The following is a 26,528-nucleotide window of genomic DNA, read 5'->3' on the forward strand; positions in this document are numbered from 1 at the left end:
TGTGTGTGTGTGTGTGTGTGTGTGTGTGTGTGTGTGTGTGTGTGTGCGAGCATGTGTGTGCGAGCGTGCGAGCGAGCGTGCGTGCTCGAGAGAGATTAATCTTTTGACAAATCTCATGTAGGCCAGTCTACAGAGTGATGTTGATGTAATATCAGTATATTGTTGTTATGAAAGTAGTTGTTCCTAACTCAATTGTCCAGATGCATTGGAATCTACAGTTTGTGTTAGGGCATTAGCGTGATTCAACTGACTGGAAAAACAGGCATAGTTTAACGGCTGAATCAAGGGGTTGAGAACTTTGGCACAAGTCATTTCAATTCAATCGAATTTCCTCCTAAACACGTTTAGGTTCATTGAATACTTCCCAAGTTAAGTTACCATCGAGAGCCAGCCAACAATAAAGACCTTAACTAAGCACCAAGCTGCAACTCTTCTGTTCACAGCCACCATCCAGGGCCATTGAGTTGGTTTAACCATGTTTTTTTATTGCACCCTGTGCTGCGACCAAATCAGCCCCCCGAGACTCTTTGCACTAATTGACTGATTGTTAAAAGAGCTAGAAAAGATCAGGCAAGTTAAATAGCCCAGGTAACTTAAGGGGTAACTTAACACACACTCAGTGGGATATGGAAAGGACAAGTGTTTCGTTTGCAGGGAAAGAGAAAGCAGTCAGCCTGCAGAGCATAGCCTATAGCAGAGAGTCTAGATTCTACACCCCTTCCCTCCTCCTTCCCTCCCCCTCTTTATCTGGCACTTCTCTTCTTCTTCTTCTCCATCACCACCATCTCTCCTCTCTTCCCGTTTTGCCCAAACTGAAGTCATTTTCATGCCTTTCTATTGAAAAAAAAATCAGTTGCGGTGGACTTGCATTCCAATAAAGCAGCGTGAAGGCTTGTTAAGGCCAGAGCGTGGACGGCGGTAAATCGGCGAGAGGTGACACATGCTAACGACATCTGCAGCAGGCAGCGAGGCAGGGAAGGAAAGCCCCCAGTTCTCCTCGGTCCCCCGAGAAGCGTCACGCCACATTTCTGCGGTGGTAGAAGACCCAGAGGGTCGGGGTTGGGGGTAGCGCGAAAAGGTTAAAGTTCATGCACCTGGTGACAATGGCCCCTAGTGTTATAATCACTAATGAGGCTAGGAGAGAAGTGGAGCTGGTTTATTGAATAGAGTGGAGAGATTAGACTAGAGAGGGTTTTACCATATTACTTTACTCCTACACTCAAAAAGGCTTCCAAAAGGATTCTTCGGCTGTCCCCATAGGAGAACCCTTTTCGGTTTCAGGTAGAACCTTTTTTGGTTCCAGGTAGAACACTTTTGGGTTCCATGTAGAAACCTCTGGGGAACATGGAACCCAATAGGGTTCTATCTGGAACCAAAAAGGGCTTTTCAAAGGGTTCCCCTATGGAGACAACCAAAGAACCATTTTAGGTTCTAGATAGCATCTTTTTTTCTAAGAGTGTACACATTCATTTATTCATCACACATTCACTTCTTCTTGGCTATGATCATAATGATATTACCGTACATGCTCGTTCTAGGTCCCTGATCGCTAAAGAAGTCCCTCGTTGTCAATTAGTCGTACATTCAAGTAAGGATTTACGATATACGTGACGCCACTCTGGGCCAGATAGTGAGAAATAAGGCAATTATTTGACATGCTATGTGTTATGATTTATGGATCTGAAAAATCCCAAGGAGGCCATTGATTAAACTGAACAGTATACATGCATTATCTCAAAAGAGGTGACTTGTAGACTAAAGATTTTGGGGACATTCTGTTGCTAACCTACTTGTTAGTGATTTAGCATAACACTCCAAACCAGAGTGACTCACAACAAATGCATTTTAGATAGGAAATGAACAACACCATAAAAACCAAGCATAACCCAATTAGCCAACTAAAAATACATTACTAGCTGTCTCTCATCCATGGTTTGCCCATAGTCCAATATGTGAAGAACCAGCCTTAACGAACGCCAAACCCCTCACCATCGGCTTTCAACATACAGTTGAAGTCGGAAGTTTACATACAGTTGAAGTTGGAAGTTTACATACACCTTAGCCAAATGCATTTAAACTTAGTTTTCATAATTCCTGACATTTTATCCTCTAAAAATTCCCTGTCTTAGGTCAGTTAGGATCACCACTTTATTTTAAGAATGTGAAATGTCAAAATAATAGTAGAGAGAATTATTCATTTCAGCTTCTATTTCTCAAATTTTTTCTTTTGTTTTTGTTGCTCCTTTGCACCCCAGTATCTCTACTTGCACATTCATCTTCTGCACATCTATCACTCCAGTGTTTATTTGCGAAATTGTAATTATTTCGCCACTACGGCCTATTTATTGCGTTACATCCCTAATCTACTTCATTTGCACACACTGTATATAGACTTTTCTATTGTGTTATTGACTGTACGTTTGTTTATTCCATGTGTAACGCTGTGTTGCTGTTTGTGTCACACTGCCTTGCATTATCTTGGCCAGGTCGCAGTTGTAAATGAGAACTTATTCTCAACTGGCTTACCTGGTTAAATAAAGGTGAAAAAAAAAATAATACAAATTTTAAAAAACATTCCCAGTGGGTGAGAAATGTACATACACCCAATTAGTATTTGGTAGCATTGCCTTTAAATTGTTTAACTTGGGTCAAACGTTTCACCTAGCCTTCCACAGGCTTCCCACAATAAGTTGGGTGAATTTTGGCCCATTCCTCCTGACAGAGCTGGTGTAACTGAGTCAGGTTTGTAGGTCTCCTTGATCGCACACGCTTTTTCAGTTCTGCACACAAATTTTCTATGGGATTGAGGTCAGGGCTTTGTGATGGCCACTCCAATACCTTGACTTTGTTGTTCTTAAGTCATTTTGCCACATCTTTGGAAGTATGCTTGGGGCCATTGTCCACTTGGAAGACCCATTTGCGACCAAGCTTTAACTTCCTGACTGATGTCTTGAGATGTTGCTTCAATATATCCACATAATTTTCCTTCTTCATGATGCCATCTATTTTGTGAAGTGCACCAGTCCCTCCTGCAGCAAAGCACACCCACAACATGATGCTGCCACCCCCGTGCTTCATGGTTGGGATGGTGTTCTTCGGCTTGCAAGCCTCCCCCTTTTTCCTCCAAACATAATGATGGTCATTATGGCCAAACATTTATATTTTTGTTTCATCAGACCAGAGGACATTTCTCCAGAAAGTACGATCTTTGTCCTCATGTCCAGTTGCAAACCGTAGTCTGGCTTTTTTATGGCGGTTTTGGAGCAGTGGCTTCTTCCTTGCTGAGCAGCCTTTCAGGTTATGTCGATATAGGACTCATTTTACTGTGGATATTGATACTTTTGTACCTGTCTCCTCCAGCATCTTAACAAGGTCCTTTGCTCTTGTTCTGGGATTGATTTGCACTTTTCGCACCAAGTTCGTTCAACTCTAGGAGACAGAACGCGTCTCCTTCCTGAGCAGTATGACGCCTGCGTGGTCCCATGGTGTTTATACTTGCATACTATTGTTTGTACAGATTAACGTGATACCTTCAGGCATTTGGAAATTGCTCCCAAGGATGAGCCAGACTTGTGGAGGTCTACAATTCTTTTTCTGAGATCTTGGCTGATTTATGATTTCTTTTGATTTTCCCATGATGTCAAGCAAAGAGGCACTGAGTTTGAAGGTAGGCCTTGAAATACATCCACAGGTACACCTCCAATTGACTCAAATGATGTCAATTAGCCTATCAGAAGCTTCTAAAGCCATGACATAATTTTCTGGAATTTTCCAAGCTGTTTAAAGGCACAGTCAACTTAGTGTATGTAAACTTCTGACCCACTGGAATTGTGATACAGTGAATTATAAGTGAAACAATTGTTGGAAAAATTACTTGTGTCATGCACAAAGTAGATGTCCTAACAGTCTTGCCAAAACTATAGTTTGTTAACAAGAAATGTGTGGAGTGGTTGAAAAACGAGTTTTAATGACTCCAACCTAAGTGTATGTAAACTTCCGACTTCAACTGTATGAACAAAAAACAAAAGGACCCCCCCAAAATAGTTGATGTGAAACTATGCATTGTTTGGGCCGTGTTCATTACATAACGTGTCACAGAGATGGTGTTAGAGGGGATATCCCCACATGTCTGGCTCTTCCAGTCAGAATCAGAATCGGAGGAGACAAGACGGGAAACGCACCCTACCTTTCCCTGCCCTAAGGGCCTTGCTAACACTAACCCCATTCATCTTCAAACACTGTTTATTTGATATTTTCCCTCCAAATCCAGTCAGTCATCTCTATAACAGAAACTGCCTGTCACCTCTGTTTTGTGACTAATATGACAGGTTAATATCTTCATTAGGAGACGCAGGCGTTAGTGTGTGTGTGTGTGTGTGTGTGTGTGTGTGTGTGTGTGTGTGTGTGTGTAGGCCCACCTTAATTGCAGACTCTGCTGGATTAGTGTAAACCGCAGCTATGATAAGTGTTGGTTTAGTTAGCATAGCGCCGTACGCCGCCGTCTCAGTGTCTTAGTTGACAACTTGGCCTTCTCAGCCAGGCCCTCAGGCAAGGGGAAAAGAGCCTGCCAAAATATGTGAGATCAGAAAATCCCTTTGAATCGGTCTCATAGAAACCAAAGCAACGCAGCCCAATTAGACCGCAGGTGATATTTGACAAGAGAAGGGAGATGGGAGGGAGCCGTTGTTTAGAGAGATCCGTCTCGCCTCTTTCCGATCTATGTCGGCTCTGTGTCGTCCAAGAGCTGTTTGTGGACGTCCAGTGCTAGGCTAGGTGGAGCAGTAATACGGCTGGTTGTCCAACTGTGGAAAACAGAGTGGAACAGTATAGCCGTTGGTTTTGAAGGTCGTGTTGACGCCGGGGTTGCACCGGGGTTTGCGAGGGGTTGAGAAATTGTTTCACACAGTTTGGTTCCCAACTTCCCGTCGATGTGATGAGGTCTTGGTTCAGTTTGATCAGGATCAGATCAAGGGCAGAATTTATCCAAAGATTTACCACAGTAGCCATAGTTCACATTGAGGTTATCAGATCAACTTTGGTCTGGCAAAAGGAAGCACGAATCTCAGCACAGCGATTCTCTGTCTGGAACTGACTGTGAAAAAGGAAAAACTGCTCCAATGCTCCAACAGTTAAATAAAATCAATTTCTAGTCCCCAATGCTCCCCTCGCTTACCGTTCAATTAAATAAAACCCAACCACTTCATAAGTGAAAGCAGAGATTTTGGTTTGCCCTCACTGAAAGCTATAAATCCAGATATTCTCAATCTGTATTGTGTTCAACACACTTCCCTGTGCCATTGACCAATCAGATGAATTTATTTGTGGAGTTTTCGGCTACAATATCCTGGTTTAACTCATGGTGAATACAGCGCTCAGTCTGGTTAAACCAGGCACCGCTGACACCAGTGGGAGAGTCCGTCGGAGGGCGATAGTGACAGTGGATGCTCCAGCGCTGTGTCCTCATGTTGTCTACCAATCAAATTCACTCATGGGAGTTCTTAGCTACAGGAACCTAATCGGATCCCACTCTTGACACAGTTGTCAGAGTTGTGACTGACATTGCAAGTGGATGGATGCTCCTCCAGTCCAGCACTGCGTCCCCAATTGGTATCAGTCCCTCACGCTATTAAGACGGCTGGGTCTTTGTGGGTATTGTTTAGTGGGGGTCTATGGGAGGCTTGACAGCCCTTATTGTATTCTTTATTCACCCCTAAAGGGCTTTCACTGCCACGGCCTGAATGGGGCCTGTCCACATCAGATTGCCCCCATGGCATTTTTATGGCTTAGTTCACACACAACGCACCGTCAGGATCAACAGCCTCAAACCTTTGGCGTTCTCTGTGTGTTGGTATGTCGTTGTTTTACTAAAGAAGTGGAGGGAAGATCTTTTCCAGGCAACGGCGGCTTTATTTAGCAATTACTCATCCAAACACACAATTGAGAATAGATACAGAAACACTAACACTCACAGATGCTTAGACACTGTACACACACACACACTGTACACACACACACACTGTACACACACACACACTGTACACACACACACTGTCACACACACACTGTACACACACACACACACACACACACACACACACACACACACACACACACACACACACACACACACACACACACACACAAAAAAAAATCTATCCACACACAACCAGACAATAGAAGCCTTGCTTACTCAGCAAATTGATGCACCTCAGACCAGAGGCTGACCCCTTTACAAACTAGCCCCAGCGTGGGGTGGAAGTGCCAGAGTGGCCCCAGGGGCCTGGAGGGTGTGTAGGGGCCCGGGCCACACCAGGGCTCCCTAACAAGAGGGCAGGCCGGACATTAAATGGGCGCTAATGCAGGGAAATAGGAGGCCATTATGGCTCCTTTGTTGTTGGCATCTCAGTGTGGCGAGAGCAACAGGCCTGATTAGTCCCCATGGAGGCTTCCTTATCTGGCCTGCTTAAGATTAGTGATTGCTGCTACTGTAGGTTGCTGATGACGACATGGTGGTGGAAGTGTGACCCAATGTCCTGAGGAACATATAGGGACTGGTAAGAGCCGTAAAGGGTGGCGAGGACACATATGAGAAATGTCGTTTACATCCTGGAGCATACAGTACACCAGTGGGATAAAGTTACCCCTGAACACTGACTGAAGGAAGATCAGGGCTTTTCTTCTTTAATGTTTGCCCCAAAGTTACAATTTGACGATTTTAGATCTGTAACTTCTAACCAGAGCTACAGTACAGTATACCGTATAGTATCATAAGATATTTCAGCTGTACTCTACAGTCACCATGGGCCCTCAGTCTCAAGAAAGAACATTGTTTGAACTAAGCCCATGTGCAGTACAACTGTCAAATAGGACCCATAGGCAATCCACTAGACTATGAATTCCACCTGGTTGAAACAGAGGGAATGTTGAGATTGAGAATCCTGCTCTGCAGCTAATGTTTATTCTCCTCCAGTCCCAAATCCCCTCTGCTTAGCATTAACCTTAGCCTTAGAACCCCGGCTTCATTAGGATTCCCCCTGCAGCAGAGCACCCTGCTTTCTCACAGCTCTTAATTGCGGCGGAATATGTTTTATTAGCCAACTGACAGAACAGAACAGAAACACAGGAGCTCAGGCTATTCCCGTCTGTCTGCGAGGGGAATTTACTAATTTGAAGGATGAAAATTGACGATACGAGAATGCAAATGTGAAAGAAACATCAAAAGCCAGCGGCTGCGGAGTTCAATTCTGAAATTAGACACAAACCCATAACAGCTTGACTGATATAAAAAAGGTTACACAGTTGGGGAAAGCCTGTTTGGTTCGTAAAAAATCCTGTCCATTTGAAATCAGTTAAATTCAGATATCAGTCACACGGCTAGACCAGTACATATTTCATCACAACCACAGGAGGCTTAAAACACTGATGAATATACAGCCCAGAACTCAATTGCACAAGGCTACGTCCCAAATGGCACCCTGTTCCCTTTATAGTGCACTAGTTTTGACCAAAGCCCTATGTGCCTTGGTAAAAAAAGTAGTGCGCTAAATAGGAAAAAGGGGGCCATTTGGACACAACCCACATCTCTTTAATTAAGTGGAGCCTGAGATTTAACAAGCAGCAGACTGATAAAAATCATATTTTATGTGCCAGAGACGAGTCATTAAAATGTGTGCATGTGAAACATGCCATTCCTGTGACAGAGCTCTGAGATCCAGAGTTGGTCATTAGAGATTGAGAGAGAATGAGAGAGAGAGAAGGGGCAGAGAGAGAGAGAGAGAGAGAGAGAGAGTGAGAGTGAGAGCCCTCTGGGAGCAGAAGTGCTACTGCTAATTGGCAGTGATAAAGGAATTAAATTAGCCTGATAGAATCTCAGCAGGCAGTAAGGACCCCTCCCCCCCTTTCCCTCCGTCCCATCCCCCTCCGTCCTCTCCATCCCAGGAAAGCTTCAGGGAGGTCCTGCGCTGCCTCTCTGGTAGAGTGACCCCTCCACACACACAAACTGACCCCCTCTTCCTCAGCCTCACACCTCCAGAAATCAGGTCCATGCCTCTCCCTTTCCTCCTCCGCTTCCTCGTCCCCTTTTACGCTTCAGGTTTAAATTTGTGGGCTTAAGTAGTTTCCTTGAGGTTGATATAAAGTATGGAAGTCAGACAGACCTACAACTCTAGACAGATATAGAACTCTAGAAAGATCTACAACTCTAGAAAGATCTATAACTCTAGAAAGATCTACAACTCTAGAAAGATCTACAACTCTAGACAGATCTACAACTCTAGAAAGATCTACAACTAGACAGATCTACAACTCTAGAAAGATCTACAACTCTAGACAGATATAGAACTCTAGAAAGATCCACAACTCTAGACAGATCTACAACTCTAGAAAGATCTACAACTAGACAGATCTACAACTCTAGAAAGATCTACAACTAGAAAGATCTACAACTAGACAGATCTACAACTAGAAAGATCTACAACTCTAGACAGATCTACAACTCTAGAATACACTTGGAGGATGGATCTGAAACAGGTCTGAAGGGGAAACTGTTACACACTTGCCGTCTATCTTGTGCTGATGATTGCCAATTAAAGAACAACAGGTACACATTTTTCCATCAGATCGCTCTAAATGGCTCCGTAATGTCCTTTCATTTCTTTAAGGACCAGTGTTTCATTTCATATTTACTACATGGTTTCATGGTAACGGAGGCTACATTTCATGAAAATATGGAATCACATTGTGGGGGGATGTGAATTCACATTGTGGGGATATGATTTCACATTGTGGGGGGATGTGATTTCACATTGTGGGGATATGATTTCACGTTGTGGGGGGATGTGATTTCACATTGTGGGGATATGATTTCACATTGTGGGGATATGATTTCACATTATGGGGTTATGATTTAACATTGTGGTTTATGATTTCACATTGTGGGGATATGATTTCACATTGTGGGGATATGATTTCACATTGTGGGGATATGATTTCACATTGTGGGGATATGATTTCACATTATGGGGATATGATTTCACATTGTGGGGATATGATTTCACATTATGGGGTTATGATTTAACATTGTGGTTTATGATTTCACATTGTGGGGATATGATTTCACATTGTGGGGATATGCTTTCACATTGTGGTTTATGATTTCACATTGTGGGGATATGATTTAACATTGTGGTTTATGATTTCACATTGTGGGGGATCAGTGGAGATTTCACATTGTGGGGATATGATTTCACATTGTGGGGGTTCCATGGAGTTTAACATTGTGGTTTATGATTTCACATTGTGGGGATATGATTTCACATTGTGGGGATATGATTTCACATTATGGGGTTATGATTTAACATTGTGGTTTATGATTTCACTTTGTGGGGATATGATTTCACATTGTGGGGATATGATTTCACATTATGGGGTTATGATTTAACATTGTGGTTTATGATTTCACTTTGTGGGGATATGATTTCACATTATGTCACACATGCAAGAATGGAGGAACTTGTGCAAAGCGCATTTTTTGGTTTTGACTGAGCATCCACTGTAATCTCTGTAGAGAGAGTGACCATGGAGTCGACAGGGTCCTGTTTGACAATACAGACAGTTGCCTTCAATTAAATACGGAGCGTTTACTTTACTTTAGCGTTTTCTTACACATCGATACAGATACAGGTGTTTGTCTGAACAGGAATGACATAAATCCTTCTCTTCCGGCCATGCATTCAGACAAACGAAGGCCGCCGCTATGTTAAATGTGTGTTTCATTAGTAGCGTATCGCTGACTCCATTCCCTTCATTCCCCACCTGGAAACTGATCTGAAATCAGAGTTTGTTATTGTGGGGCCTTGTCCAGTCTGGTTAAGATGATCAAAGAACCGTCATCTTAATACGTTTCTTCCTGGTACGCGTTCTCTCTCTAATCTTTTATTTGTTTATGTCACGCCAAGGTGATATTGTAGTTTCAAATCAGACCTTTTTTCTTTTTCCAATTAAAAAAGTTTAGATTTCCGTCAAACCATCAAAGCAATCCTGGAACATTCCGGTAACTTGTAAAGTGAATCATCACCATCTCCGTGGCTCCAACCCAAGATGTTGTGTTCTTTTCCCTTCCCGTCCAAAATAACAGCTGGCTTTGTGCAAAATATTACAAATGTTTGACGCATGCCGGATGATATTGAAACAGTCTGGACTGGAGAGGAGAACAAAAGGAAGAAGGCATAGGAGAATAGCTGGAGCTTTATTTAATGAGAAAGACATTCATTGAATGAACGACTTAAAAAGGAATGTGCCTCCCTAACTGTTCAAGTAGTATATGTAAGGGGTATACAGCTTTTAAATACAGGGGCACGGTTTGACACTTGACCTGTGATTTCATATTTATATTTTATGTTGACGCTGTTCACTAAGGGTCCGATTCCAACTTAGGAAATGTACGCCTTTCCTAGGCACATCTTTCCTACACCAAGGGCGAAATTGTGGTGTCAGATATATTTTTTACATTTTAAAATGCCTTTCTACAGAGTTTCACATGACTTATTATGCGGTATATGGAGGGGTATTTTCAAAACACAGTATAAGTGGAAGGATAAGTAGAGCTGGCCAATCAGCGGTCTACTCGCATTACATTTGTTTATGACCGATATACGCCCACACCATTTTGTCGTTGGGGTACTCCCAGACCATTCCAACACAGAAAATATGCTTTTTAACATACCTAATTACACTTTTTTTTGGAAGGAAAACGATTTAACTCATATTGTAATTAATTACAGGTAATATTTCATTGGATTCTGAAAACACTGGACAGTTACTTTAAATGCAAAAATAACGACTTTTAACTGTATAACTTATCAATGCGCCATCATACCAGGTCATTTAATGCATAAAACCAAAAACAATTATGAATATATGTTTCAGCACCAACTGATAGATTTAAAAATACTCTGATCTTGTAGATTATTTAGAAACATTTTAGCGGTGGGAAAGTATGTATAAATAATTAAAAAAATGGTTTGGAGAGCCTTTACGCAGCAAATATATTGATGAATCAAAAATACTGTGGTTTGATTCATCCTGAAAGTTGTCATATTCAAGTTAAATTCGTGAAATATAGGAAGGTTGACATTTTATTTCAATAAGGGTTAAACAATAGTCCTATAAATCTACCCTAATCCTCACTAATCCTGGAACTGTAATGACAACGGTCCAGTCGTGGTGAACCGTGCGCCAGGCTCCAGCTTTATCCTGCTATGTGTGGTCAGAGTTCCATAATGATTAATATAGGCTACATGTCCCCCCCAAAATCATCTAAAACTATTGCTATGTGTATTTACAATCCCCTTCCCCAAACTGATTACTCATTTTCTTAGCTCGTATCAATTTATAATTTATGGTGCACGGAGAATGCTGTTATTTCTATTGGGAAAAGAAAGTAGATGCTTTTTCCACTTGGAACCTGCATAGCTGATGTCTTGGCGCTGTCAGTTGTAACTACAGTTGAAGTCGGAAGTTTACATGCACCTTAGCCGAATACATATAAACTCAGTTTTTTTCACAATTCCTGACATATAATCCTAGTAAAAAATGCCTGTCTTAGGTCAGTTAGGATCACCACTTTATTTTAAGAATGCGAAATGTCAGAATAATAGTAGAGAGAATGATTTATTTCATCTTTTATCACATTCCCAGTGGGTCAGAAGTTAACATACACTCAATTAGTATTTGGTAGCATTGCCTTTAAATTGTTTAACTTGGGTCAAACATTTCAGGGAGCCTTCCACAAGCTTCCCACAATAAGTTGGGTGAATTTTGGCCCATTCCTCCTGACAGAGCTGATGTAACTGAGTCAGGTTTGTAGGCCTCCTTGATTACACACACTTTTTCAGTTCTGCCCACAAAATGTTCTATAGGATTGAGGTCAGGGCTTTGTGATGGCCACTCCAATACCTTAACTTTGTCGCAACTTGCCACAACTTTGGAAGTATGCTTGGGGTCATTGTCCATTTGGAAGACCCATTTGCAACCAAGCTTTAACTTCCTGACTGATGTCTTGAGATGTTGCTTCAATACATCCACATAATTTTCCTCCCCCATGATGCCATCTATTTCGTGAAGTGCACCAGTCCCTCCTGCAGCAAAGCACCCCCACAACATGATGCTGCCACCCCCGTGCTTCATGGTTGGGATGGTGTTCTTCGACATGCAAGCCTCCCCCTTTTTCCTCCAAACTTAATGATGGTCATTATGGCCAAACAGTTATATTTTTGTTTCATCAGACCAGAGGACATTTCTCCAGAAAGTACGATCTTTGTCCCCATGTCCAGTTGCAAACCGTAGTCTGGCTTTTTTATGGCGGTTTTGGAGCAGTGGCTTCTTCCTTACTGAGCGACCTTTCAGGTTATGTCGATATAGGACTCGTTTTAGTGTGGACATAGATACTTTTGTACCTGTTTCCTCCAGCATCTTCACAAGGTCCTTTGCTGTTGTTCTGGGATTGATTTGCACCAAAGCACGGTCATCTGTCGGAGACAGAATGCATCTCCTTCCTGAGCGGTATGACGGCTGCGTGGTCCCACGGTGTTTATGCTTGCATACTATTTTTTGTACAGATGAACATGGTACCTTCAGGCATTTGGAAATTGATGAATTAGACTTGTGGAGGTCTACAATTTTTTTCTGAGGTCTTGGCTGATTTCTTTTGATTTTCCCATGATGTCAAGCAAAGAGGCACTGAGTTTGAAGGTAGGCCTTGAAATACATCCACAGGTACACCTCCAATTGACTGAAATGGCGTTAATTAGCCTATCAGAAGCTTCTAAAGCCATGACATAATTTTCTGGAATTTTCCAAGCTCTTTAAAGGCACAGTCAACTTAGTGTATGTAAACCTCTGACCCACTGGAATTGTGATACAGTGAAATATTAGTGAAATAATCTGTCTGTAAACAATTGTTGGAAAAATTACTTGTGTCATGCACAAAGTAGATGTCCTAACAGACTTGCCAAAACTATAGTTTGTTAACAAGAAATGTGTGGAGTGGTTGAAAAACAAGTTTTAATGACTCCAACCTAAGTGAAAGTAAACTTCCCACTTCCGACTTCAGTGAGCAGCTGCTCTTGATCATTGTCAGGAAGCCACAAAACTGATACGAATTAATGAATATCAAATTTAAATTAATTTAACGAAATAATGAGGATTTCTGTTAGCCTAATCAAGGTCTAGATTACATCTCACATTCCAGTGTTGGAACTTGTAAACAAGGCTGCATGGGATTTCTCCTAATGCGACTGATGGCAATGTCCGCTTTAGGTATAATGCCAGGAGTCGCTTGTGGATTTGACAGCTCTAACGCAGTTCCACCTCCAACACCGCCAAAACCACCGTTATGCAGATGTTGGCTAAAGTGGATATGATTGAATAGAGCACTTTGTCTGATTCAATAAAGCTTCCTTATTTGATCGAAAGTAAACATAGAATGTCAGCTATTACATTTTGTTGTTTTTTTGGTTAATTGATTGGCAGTTATTAGATGTCTACTAAACCTCACCAGAGTGCTCTTTCATCTGTATATTATGCATCATTTGTAGTTGTCAGGCCCATTTAATCACATTGACTTGATGCTATAATTGTCTCAAAACATGCACTGTTAGTCCTATAAGTATGATGTCACCCATTAAACTCTCTGAATACATTTTATTTATTTGAGAATTCCCAGCCCTGGAATGACCTAATGCCCAGCTTCTACCATGGCAGTGTCTGAATCAACAAATAAACCAGACAAAAAAACAATATTGTTCCAATGTAAAAGGAAAAATAACACACAACGAATAAATCACTGTGGTAACATGATGCAATTGATGTAATTGTTGTCATGACGTTTAATGCGTCAGATTTATTTGTTGATATCTGAGTGAGTACGATACATACGGCATAGCTACAGCGTTAGCGTAAATATTTCCCCTCTCTCTCTTTCTCAGACCACTTGATGCTTTGTGTGTGTGCGTGTATTTGTGTGTGTGTGTGTGTGTCTGTGTGTCTGTGTGTGTGTGTGTGTGTGTTTGTGTGTGTGTGTGTGTGTCTGTGTGTCTGTGTGTGTGTGTGTGTTTGAGTGTTCCTGCTGTTATTATGGGCTTTGAGAAAGTGAGATGTTGTTGGGTTGTTTAGCAAAAAACAGTAATTTTGTTCGGAGAAACTATTATTTCTCTATAAGAGAGAGTGGAATTCCAGGGCATGTGAATTATACACATACTACAGCGTCGGTGTGGTCCTCAGTCCTGATATATTCAATATTGTCCTGGCTACAAGAGCTGCGGGAAGTAGGCCTAGCTAACTGTCATAAACACGTTTTTTTTTAATCATAGCCAAGGAAAGTGTCAACATTGAGTGAATCTGGCTGTCTGCCAATAGGCTAAGAGGCGGCTGCCAGTTGCGGATGTGTGAATCACAATGATTGTTTGCGACTGGTGCACTTTAACTATAATGCAAGGCATTACGGCTGAAGTATGAAAAGAAAGATTTAAAATCACAGACGATATCATTACACCCCCTATGTAAGGCTTTAAATTGTGCAAGGAATCTAAAGCAGCAGTGTGTGTGTTCGCGTGTGTGTGCGTATGGACATCAGAGTGTACATGCGTGTTGGTCTGGCACGGATGAAGGTGCACCATAGCGTGCAGTCATATGTGTCCGTTTATCCTATCAGACTGCTATATCCACTCGTAGAGTGGATTCAAGTGGATTAGATCTCTAGAATGAATTTAGTCTGAGGTGGGGGTCTCCTGGTTGGACGTCAATTATGTGATCCTCTTACTTTCGACTGTATGGAGCACAACTCCCTCTCAACTACTGCTGATGCGTCTCTAATGTAATGTTTCCTTCAGTCTCCAGATATAGACCAGTCCTAAGCGTGCTGTCTATAGGTTAGCGAGGTAGAGGGCATTGAACTGTTGACCCTGATAGTGCACTTCTGTGTGACCAGAGCGGCTCTGGTTAAAAGTCATACGATGTCATTCTGAGACACATTTGGTGCTCAGTGTTGCATCATGCCTTCCATTCTTGAAATGTCTGTCATGTGCTGTAATACCGGAACGTTCTGCTGCTGATGTAACAAGCAGAATTCATCGACTCCTCCACACAGGGACAACATAAACACACACAAATCTCCCTTCTCCCCTTCGCCGCCGAAACCGCTCCAAAACCAAAACAATCGCCGAAGTAGGGACACACAATATTTTCTCATTCTGTCTTCAGGGGCTTTCTGGGTCTAATCTGATTACTTTCAGGGGCGCCCGTAGGATTAAAAGTAAACTGTGCGTGCAGGTGCTTCCCCACCTGTTTGTTTTAAACCAAGGGGCAGAATAGCAAGAGCCTCCTGCTCCCTACCCCTGCTCCCCTGCTCCCCTGCTCCCCTGCTCTGACACTCTGGTGTTGGGTGTTGCTATTCCGTCTGGTTTAGAGGGATAGTGAAGGGTTAAGGCGGCAGGGAGACGGAATTCTTGGTGTTTGTGGAATATCGATGACAGGCCTTAGGTCAGTCTGTGACCCCTGAATGTTACAGCGGATGGACGGGTGGTTGGGCGGACGGACTGACAGACAGTGAAATTAACATTTTTGAAAACGTCTTGCAGAGTGGGTGGTCAGGCTCTAATTAAGGTTTTATATGGCTCCAATTAAGTTTGGACTTACAGAATTGTATTCAGTAACAAAGTTCTTCTTAGCAGTGAATTTTTTGAACAAATCCATCGCTATATGAAACTAGACCAACAGTTGTCGAGTGGAACTTATCGCAACTTGAGCATGACTCCCAGGGTCAAACTTTCTCGTTAATTAGGAAAACAAGGAAGCAGGGCTGTGATAGCAACGGGGTCAGTCCAAGAGCCTGGGGACCGTTCAGAGCGAACATCTGCCAATTTTGCAACACACACACAAACACTCTCTCTTTAGATCCAACTCTCTCTGGTGGTCCAATGTGCGGTGTTTCTCAGGATGTGCGAGAAACAGTGACAACTGAGAGACCTAGGCCTCATTTTATATTGCCCATAAATACCAAAGCATTTTTCTTTCTAATATTTTTTCTTAGGCGTTATAATTCAAATTTCTTAAAAAAAAAACTTATTTGGGGAATTAAAGGTCCCTTTTACAGTAGGTGTGAGTGTCATTATGAGGAGCTTGATTAGCTTGATCCGGCTAACTCAATTATTTGTGCTTAAAGGGATCAGTTAACACATTTTACTACCTGTGGGTCATTAACTAGTGGTGGGTTGCCGCAGTAACCCAACCTGAAGGGTTAGAGTTGATAGCCCCATAGGGTTTGAAAATTACCACACTTTTGCTTCCCGGTCAAATTTTTTTACTTCCAGATTCAATCTTACATTAAATGTGCAGTATGTTGCATTTATATGAAACAAAACAAGTAGTAATTACACTATAAATAATTGTGTCATTTTTCCTCGTTGAATATTTTCAGTTATCACCTCGCTTTCGTAATAGTACAAAATGTGTTCTCATGCCCTGAAGACAACATGTGTATTTTATTGATTTAGTTAACCTTTATTTAACTAGGCAAGTCAGTTAAGAACAAATTCTTATTTACAATGACGGGCTGTACAGTTGGTAAATGGGGGAGAGAGAACGCACTTCGAAACACACAGTACGTGCCAGGCATTCCCGTGTGTGTGTGTGTGTGTGTGTGTGTGTGTGTGTGTGTGTGTGTGTGTGTGTGTGTGTGTGTGTGTGTGTGTGTGTGTGTGTGTGTGTGTGTGTGTGTGTGTGTGTGTGTGTGTGTTGAGGTGCATTGGAGTCTCATGGTCGTATAGGTCTGGCAGGAGCGAGGCGCCTGCAGCTTTAGCGCGTCCATCTTGAATCCTGCCTGGCCCAACGAGCAGGTGGGACTAGTTCCTCTGTGACTGTAGAGGTGTCACAACTTCAGATGAGGCCTGTCAGGAAGAGCTGCTGCTGTGAAACCTCAGAGAATGTCCCAGTTCAACGCAGGTGTTAAAACAACATGGGTCTGGTCTTCAGAGCGCTGAAATATAGAAAAAAAACACAAGTATAACAGGTATTCAATGACGAGCGGCTGTATCCCCATATTTACCACCAAGACAAAGCAAGATGATTATTTGGTTGAACTCAGGAAAGGGGGAACTCCACATGAATGAATGGATAAGGGCTGAATGAAGCCTGAATGACATCACAACATTGCAGGAAACGTGATAAGCCAATACCAGACAAACAAGTGACACATCAGCGTTTATCTTCAATTGTTTTTCATTCAATCTAACAGAAAAGAAAACTACCAGAATAATGTCATTGTTAAAACAGTTTGTTCTCATAATGACTCATAAAACACCTTGTTATGTTGCTCGGTTTCATGTCATGTAGCATTTCTTTTTCAGTGCATTGAGAGAACGGTGCAATGCATTGCTGCAGCCACTCTAAACCCCCGGGAGGATTTAACGGAAGACAAGAAGTCTGACTCTATACAGGCTATTGTGATGCAGGTCTATCACTTTCTAAGGTTCTAAGAACCAGAAGTTTATCTAAAGTGTGTTTTGCTCTTTCCTATTGGTCGCAGCGATTTATCTTTTGGAACCAATTACTGTAGCTTGAAGCATATTACACCTTCGCATCCCAGTTGCATACTGTATAATAGCCAACATGCACTGTAGCATATCACTGTAGCATATCTCTGTAGCATATCTCTGTAGCATATCACTGTAGCATATCTCTGTAGCATATCTCTGTAGCATATCTCTGTAGCATATCTCTGTAGCATATCTCTGTAGCATATCTCTGTAGCATATCTCTGTAGCATATCTCTGTAGTATATCTCTGTAGCATATCACTGTAGCATATCTCTGTAGCATATCACTGTAGCATATCTCTGTAGCATATCTCTGTAGCATATCTCTGTAGCATATCTCTGTAGCATATCTCTGTAGTATATCTCTGTAGCATATCTCTGTAGCATATCTCTGTAGCATATCTCTGTAGTATATCTCTGTAGCATATCTCTGTAGCATATCTCTGTTCTTGTAAAGATGGAGAGAATTAATGCATATTGCCCGGTTGTTGTAATCCTTGCTCCCACCACTAGACATGGAGTGAAGGAGTCTGGGTAGTGTAACTATAGAGCTGCCAGGAACAGTCTGAGCAGTGATCCGGCAGCCTGAGGGAGCGGACGCACCGCACCGAGTGTCCATCTGCCGTTCATTCGCGGATTTGTTCGGGCGCAGTGTTTTAGAGACCACCCCTAAAACACACTGTGGGCGTGTGACTGCCGACGTGTTCGCGCAATTCACCATGTAGAATTGGACGGCAAATTACGGCTGCCACTCTGTTCAGAGGTGCTAAGTACTCTCTGGCGGTAAGCGCTACCGGTGTGTCCGTGCCTTAACTCTCTCTGCCAGTAATCCCTAAACCTCCGGGCCTCCAGACAGAGGGTTAAGGGAAGGATAGGTTTCCAATGCGATGCCCCAAAGGCAGATGGATAGTTTTCCACCGTGATGCCTCTAAGGCAGTGAGGGGTGAGGGGGCTAAAGCCTAGGGTGAGCCCAGGCAACACAAGATCAACAGACCGAGATCGGGAGGGAAAACAAGCAAAGAGGACAGCCCTAATTAAGGACCCCTGGTGTCCGGTAGAGAGCTGGGAAACCAGACTCTACAGATAAGGGACTGAGCTGAATGTGTGGACCCTCTGAGACTCCTTCTCTCCAGTCTCTAACATAACTTGTGTGAAGGAGCTAATTACAGTGTCTGGACTAAAACGCCACAGCCCTTCAATGGATCTTTGCTTTAACTGGTGCAAGCTGAGAAGCGACTCTATTCCCTGGATTGTGATGGGCACATGATAACAGGAAGTAGCCTACTTGAGTGTGTGTACAGTATGTGTGTTTCGGGAGGGAGTGGGCTGAAAAACATGGGCAGATGTGTCAGGGTGGAGCCCTATCAACATGTTCCCTCGCTCTCCCCTCCTGTGGCATTGGCATTGTGATGCAGTATTTGGCACAGTACATTTTAGTGGAACTATTGTGTCCCGTGGTAAATCATTGACGAGGAAGGGAGACCCGGACGGACTGGTAGATGTGTGTGTATGTGTGTGTGTGTGTGTGTGTGTGTGTGTGTGTGTGTGTATATATAGTCAGACGGGGGGTTTAATGAAGTTAAGCCAAACGACGAGTCATGAATAAACATCAGCTGGCTAATTAAACTCGGCCGTAGCAACTTTATTCATTAGTAAACCAGCAGCAAACACGACCGGAGATTTGGTGTGGAATGATAATACTGTACTGAAACCTTGTCTGCTAGGAGGAGAGAATAACCTTGAGAGAAAGAGAGAGAAAGAGAGAGGGGGGAGGGCAGGGTGAGAGAGAGAGGCAGAGGAAGCGAGAAACAGAGAGAGAGAGAACAAGAAAGAGAGCAAAAACGACTCAACTCAGCTCAGTGCCTGACCTCATTATCAGGGAAGTTAAAACTCTCACAGTCTTTTACCTTGGGGGGGGGGGGGGGGGGGGGGGGGGGGCTCATCTGCTGAGGCCCAGGTGTCAAGTAGGATTTGTATATCTGGTAAACAAACACGTACAGAATACTGTAATTATTCACACCGCTTTATTGGTTGTCAGGCACCAGACTGATAATTGGAGTGTGGGAGTCAAGACGTGATGTAGATACAGTGCAGTAATCTATAGCGTTTGTAATTCAATTGAAGAATGTCTTTTTTTTCTTTTCTCTTTGTTCTTCCCTTTATTCTTTTCTCTTCTCAGCTCTTCTCTTCTGTTTATTCTCTCTCTCCCTCTGTGCAGTGCTTTTTTTGGGGGGGGGGGCATTAAATGTGGATTTGGCATTGAATTCGTTATGCAAATAAGTTGAAATGTGTCAATAAAAGGTTGTTTAAAAATGTAATATCGCCCTTCCTTTCTGTCTCTGCAGCCTGTAACTGTAACCTGCATGCCAGGCGATGCCGTTTCAACATGGAGCTGTACAAGCTGTCTGGGAGGAAGAGCGGAGGAGTCTGTCTCAACTGTCGCCACAACACGGCCGGACGCCACTGTCACTACTGCAAGGAGGGTTACTACAGAGACCTGTCCAAAACCATCTCTCACAGGAAAGCCTGCAAAGGTACGAGGGCTTCAGTCCTGGTCTGACTGTTACCTCTGGGGCTCTCTTGTCGCTCTATGATACACAACTGTTATCCAAAGTTACACTTCATGTCATAAACAGAGTACATTTCGAAAATCTCATCATCTGAAAACAGGATATTGTGCATTTTTTAAATGTATTTAATAACCCAGCTAGTCATGTTGACTGGTGAATAACTAACTGCAAACTCAGAGGATAACCTAGAGATAACCACTACGTTATGTGGGTCGCTCATCTCCTATCTAAAAGTTAAGAGCAGAATCAGGAGAATTTGAAAAACACGGTGATCCATACATTCCTGGCCGGTCTTACCCCCGTCCAGCTCTGTCAGTGGAGATGGGTCAGCGGGAGTCTGTGATGAGGTAGGGGTTTGGGGGGGGGTTCCTCACTGACTCAGAGTTATTTGGCTTCATTTGGGGCGAGGGATGGGGGGGATGACAGGGCAAGCAAAACAAACAGGAGAGGTGTGAAGTGATTCCCGGCGAGGCGCAGGTCAGATGAGTGAGAGGAATTCTGGGATGGGGCGGGGGGGGTGGGGCAAGAACACATTTCTACACAGGTGTGCTCACCGGGGGGGGGGGGGGGGGGGGTCACAATTTCCTGAAATGTTTGGCCTTCACCTCGGGAGAGATGAGGGTAAAAAGAAAGAAGGAGAGAGAGAGAGAGAGAGAGAGAGAGAGATTCTGTTTTCAAACCTCCTACAGCTGAAGGGAAAGATAACAGGGAGCTAAAGTTCTGTTCAAACAAGGCCCGGCGACACCGTGAACGTGCCCCGCATACACACACACATACACACACAAACACTCTTCAGAGCGCTTCCTTCCAAGGGCGTATAAAAGGGAAATATCAGCCTCTGGTTGACAGTTAGAGCTCCATGTTTTCCCACATTATTCATGGAGGAGGTAAATAAACAAACTAATCAATCAGTTTGACAGAGAGGCTGTCTTGTCTGTCTGAGAAGAAGTGCATCTGTGCAGCTCAACCCATAGACACTATTCACAGGAGGGATGCCTACAGTGAGGGAAAAAGTATTTGATCCCCTGCTGATTTTGTACGTTTGCCCGCTGACGAAGAAATGATCTGTCTATCATTTTAATGGTAGGTTTATTTGAACAGTGAGAGACAGAATAACAACAAAAAAATCCAGAAAAACGCATGTCAAAAATGTTATAAAATGATTTGCATTTTAATGAGGGAAATAAGTATTTGACCCCTCTGCAAAACATGACTTAGTACTTGGTGGCAAAACCCTTGTTGGCAATCACAGAGGTTAGACGTTTCTTGTAGTTGGCCACCAGGTTTGCACACATCTCAGGAGGGATTTTGTCCCACTTCTCTTTGCAGATCTTCTCCAAGTCATTAAGGATTCGAGGCTGACGTTTGGCAACTCGAACCTTCAGCACCCTCCACAGATTTTCTATGGGATTAAGGTCTGGAGACTGGCTAGGCCACTCCAGGACCTTAATGTGCTTCTTCTTGAGCCACTCCTTTGTTGCCTTGGCCGTGTGTTTTGGGTCATTGTCATGCTGGAATAGCCATCCACGACCCATTTTCAATGCTCTGGCTGAGGGAAGGAGGTCCTCACCCAAGATTTGACGGTACATGGCCCCGTCCATCGTCCCTTTGATGCGGTGAAGTTGTCCTGTCCCCTTAGCAGAAAAAGACCCCCAAAGAATAATGTTTCCACCTCCATGTTTGACGGTGGGGATGGTGTTCTTGGGGTCATAGGCAGCATTCCTCCTCCTCCAAACACGGCGAGTTGAGTTGATGCCAAAGAGCTCCATTTTGGTCTCACCTGACCACAACACTTTCACCCAGTTGTCCTCTGAATCATTCAGATGTTCATTGGCAAACTTCAGACAGGCATGTAAAGGTGCTTTCTTAAGCAGGGGGACCTTGCAGGCGTTGCAGGATTTCAGTCCTTCACGGCATAGTGTGTTACCAATTGTTTTCTTGGTGACTATGGTCCCAGCTGCCTTGAGATCATTGACAAGATCCTCCCGTGTAGTTCTGGGCTGATTCCTCACCGTTCTTATGATCATTGCAACTCCACGAGGTGAGATCTTGCATGGAGCCCCAGGCCGAGGTAGATTGACAGTTCTTTTGTGTTTCTTCCATTTGCGAATAATCGCACCAACTGTTGTCACCTTCTCACCAAGCTGCTTGGCGATGGTCTTGTAGCCCATTCCAGCCTTGTGTAGGTCTACAATCTTGTCCCTGACATCCTTCGAGAGCTCGTTGGTCTTGGCCATGGTGGAGAGTTTGGAATCTGATTGATCGATTGCTTCTGTGTACAGGTGTCTTTTATACAGGTAACAAACTGAGATTAGGAGCACTCCCTTTAAGAGTGTGCTCCTAATCCCAGCTCGTTACCTGTATAAAAGACACCTGGGGTCAAATACTTATTTCCCTCATTTAAAATGCTAATCAATTTCTAACATTTTTGACATGTGTTTTTCTGGATTTTTTGTTGTTGTTATTCTGTCTCTCACTGTTCAAATAAACCTACCATTAAAATGATAGACTGATCATTTCTTTGTCAGTGGGCAAACGTACAAAATCAGCAGGGGATCAAATACTTTTTTCCCCTCACTGTAAGTCAATGTATTTCAACTGTTATAACGTTGTTTTCTTCATTTATCCACACCTGACATCAACGCTACAGTATGAATGTGGAATAAGTCTCTATTTCTTGTATTGTTTGTGATTATTTGCTTCTGTCTATTTAATATCATAGTTTCACATAACTGGAAAACATGAATTTGCTATAAAGTCACATTTCTAAAAGATCTGTCAGTTTGACAGAACGAGAGAGATTGAGAGTAAACAGTCCGGTTTATCCAAACATCACATCCAACATGATTCATTCTCTGCATGAAAAAAAGTCCTAATAACAAAAGTCATGGAACCCAAACCCAAACACCCATCAATCCCATTCGTGCGGTGTTCCCAGCTGACATTAACACTTTGGAATTTTCGATTGGGGAATGCAAACAGACATCCATCACGGGAGGCCGTGTATCATTAACCCCCCATACTATATACCCTGCCCATCTCTATGAGGCTGTCTAATTGTTGGAGATGTAATAACCTCGTATTGTTCTCCCATCCATCCATCTATCCCGTTTTCACGTGGACAAGACTTGATTCTTTCAGCACCATGACTCACTCTCATGGTGGGTTTCCCTGTGATACCTTTAAGTCTACTGATGCATTTTTATCACAGTGTTGATTGAAATAATCACATTTAATTGAATTAACATTTTAATTCAATTCCATTTATTCATCACTGATATTTATTAATACATGTATATTTATGCCGCAGTGCTCCCCATATGTGTGCGAAGCTCCACTATCAAAAGACTACTGCTAGTCTTTTACCCCGATTTTCAGAACCGTAGCAGATTTTAAATGAATAATCCATCTTACTCCCAGGTGAACTCTTTTACTCTGGCTTTTTATTAAATATGATTTGCTTAACTTGGAGAGCTAATGAAGACCTCTGGTTCTGAGTCAGAGGCAACATAGGATTTCTGAGGCAGTGTGTGTGTGTGTGTGTGTGTGTGTGTGTGTGTGTGTGTGTGTGTGTGTGTGTGTGTGTGTGTGTGTGTGTGTGTGTGTGTGTGTGTGTGTGTGTGTGTGTGTGTGTGTGTGTGTGTGTGTGTGTGTGTGTGTGTGTGTGTGTGTGTGTGTGTGTGTGTCAGAGGCCACGGAGGATTTCTCAGGCATAGCTGAATTAGGGTCAACAAACTAGCAGGAATCCACTAATGGATTCACTGCAGCTTTGAGTAGTTAGTTAAGCCAAAGTTGAAATGCCACTCAAAACCCTCAATACGCACAATGAGTATTTGGGTCTACAGCTACTGCAGAGCCTAGAGTAACCAACTTTATTTCTGTTGACATTTTGCAAGTTGTTCTAGTTTCCTAGTTTAAAAAAAAAAAACAGTCATAGAATGTTAGGATTTACTGTAAATTATTAATTTCAATATTATGTCCATTATTTAATGGCAGGAGACTTACTATACTGATGCCGTAAATATTATGTCAAAACAACTTGTCAAAAAGCTGTGAAAAATGCATCAGTGTGGACCTCTAAGCACCTAATTCTGAACTGTACGTGTGCATCTGGGACATGTGGGGCTCTGAACGTCTCTTGACTCCTTTGATTGTGCCAACTGCCAACACCACCGACATGGAAAAGTGAGAACTCTCTCTGTGCCTCCATCATCTCAATGTCTTCTTTTGCATGTCTTTCCTGCTCTCTTTTTTCCCAGGCTGGTCTTCAACCTTTTGACTCATGCTCGTAACTGCTTGATTCTGTCTCTCTTTGCTGCTGCTAACTTGATGGCAAAACTGTACACATCTCTCCTGTTACTTTATATGTGATGTTTTTAACAGAGGTTGTGGAATATGACATGGGTCCAGTTTTTATTTCTAGAAGATTCTAGGAATGGAGTCTACATCTGTGTTGAGTCAAGCTTCTTGCTTATGTTAGGGCTCAGACACACCAATAGCATTTGCTGGCCGAGAGTACTTAACACCTCTGCATATAATTTGCGTACCGAGTGAAAAATAAAACAGAGCGCGCTGAACGATAGATCGACATTCGGTGTGATGTGTGCGATTCGGTGCGATGTGTGCGATTCGGTGCGATGTGTGCGATTCCGTGCGATGTGTGCGATTCGGTGCGATGTGTGCGATTCAGTGCGATGTGTGCGATTCGGTGCGATGTGTGCGATTCGGTGCGATGTGTGCGATGTGTGCGATTCGGTGCGATGTGTGCGATTCGGTGCGATGTGTGCGATTCGGTGCGATGTGTGCGAGCCGGGCAGACGTTGTACGTAGAGGCGCATCAGTGCCAAGACCGAGAGACTAAAAAACAGCTTCTATTAGCAGGCCATCAGACTGTTGAACAGCCATCACTAGCCGGCTGCCAGGTGAGGCACACTCACTCACACACACACACACACACACACACACACACACACACACACACACACACACACACACCACACACACACACACACACACACACACACACACACACACACACACACACACACATATACACATACACACATCCAACGCTGATGTCCCCTGTCAGAGACATTGAACCACTGGACACTTCCCGTTTCACACAGTATTTAAATACTGTATTCCTGACACAGCTCATTCTGATATTTCTACTACTGTACTTTGTATTTAGTTACACTGTTTATACACACCACATATTTATTTACTTATATACTGGATTCTTGACATAGCTAACTTTAATATATCTACTAATGTACATGTCACGGTTGTCGTCGGTGAAGGAGGACCAATACGCTGCAGGTACGTGTATGCTCATCTTGAGAATTTATTAACTTCAAAAAATGAACGTACAAAATCACAAAACAAAAAGAACGAACGAACAACTACAAACAGTCTGGCTAGCATAGGCTCAACACAGAACAATCACCCACAAATCACAAACACAAACACACCCTAATATATGGGACTCTCAATCAAAGGCAGATAGACAACACCTGCCTTCAACTGAGAGTCCCAACCCCAATTAACCAAACATAGACATACACTCACTAGACTCCACATAGAACTACCTAGACATAAACCAAAACCCGGAAATACTAAACCAAACACCCTTTTAACAAACACACCACCCCGAACCACATAAAACAAATACCCTCTGCCACGCCCTGACCAAACTACAAAACAATTAACTTTATATACTGGCCAGGACGTGACAGTACCCCCCCCTTAAAGGTGCTACCCCGGAAGCACCTTAACAAAAAAAAATAACCCCAAACAATACCCAAAAGAAAAATTCCCCCTTACTAAAGGGAGGGAAGGGAGGGTGGCTGCCGTCAACGACGGCACTGTGCTACACCCCCCCTCCCCAACCCACCTATTTTTTGGAGGTGGCTCCGGCTCAGGCCGTTCCAGGCTGTCTGGGCAGTCTGGCAGCTCGGGACAGTCTGGGCAGTCTGGCAGCTCGGGACAGTCTGGGCAGTCTGGCAGCTCGGGACAGTCTGGGCAGTCTGGCAGCTCGGGACAGTCTGGACAGTCTGGCAGCTCGGGACAGTCTGGGCAGTCTGGCAACTCGGGACAGTCTGGGCAGTCTGGCAACTCGGGACAGTCTGGGCAGTCTGGCAACTCGGGACAGTCTGGGCAGTCTGGCAACTCGGGACAGTCTGGGCAGTCTGGCAACTCGGGACAGTCTGGGCAGTCTGGCAACTCGGGACAGTCTGGGCAGTCTGGCAACTCGGGACCGTCTGGGCAGTCTGGCAACTCGGGACAGTCTGGCAACTCGGGACCGTCTGGGCAGTCTGGCCACTCCGGCAGTTCAGGGCAGTCTGGCCACTCCGGCAGTTCAGGGCAGT

The 26,528-nt window shown here is 43.4% G+C and overlaps 1 protein-coding gene across 1 annotated transcript in view; it reads left to right on the forward strand.

Moving 5' to 3' along the window:
• Positions 1-26,528, forward strand: part of LOC106564677 (netrin-1) — a 98,242-nt gene that overhangs the window by 28,146 nt on the left and 43,568 nt on the right. The window contains exon 3 of the mRNA XM_014130892.3: positions 19,936-20,124. Within this exon, the coding sequence (XP_013986367.1) occupies positions 19,936-20,124 (189 nt within the window). The remainder of the gene's footprint in view (positions 1-19,935; positions 20,125-26,528) is intronic.

The sequence above is a fragment of the Salmo salar genome, chromosome 12 (genome assembly GCF_965601325.2).
Source record: "Salmo salar chromosome 12, fSalSal1, whole genome shotgun sequence".
Classification (NCBI taxonomy): Eukaryota; Metazoa; Chordata; class Actinopteri; order Salmoniformes; family Salmonidae; genus Salmo; species Salmo salar.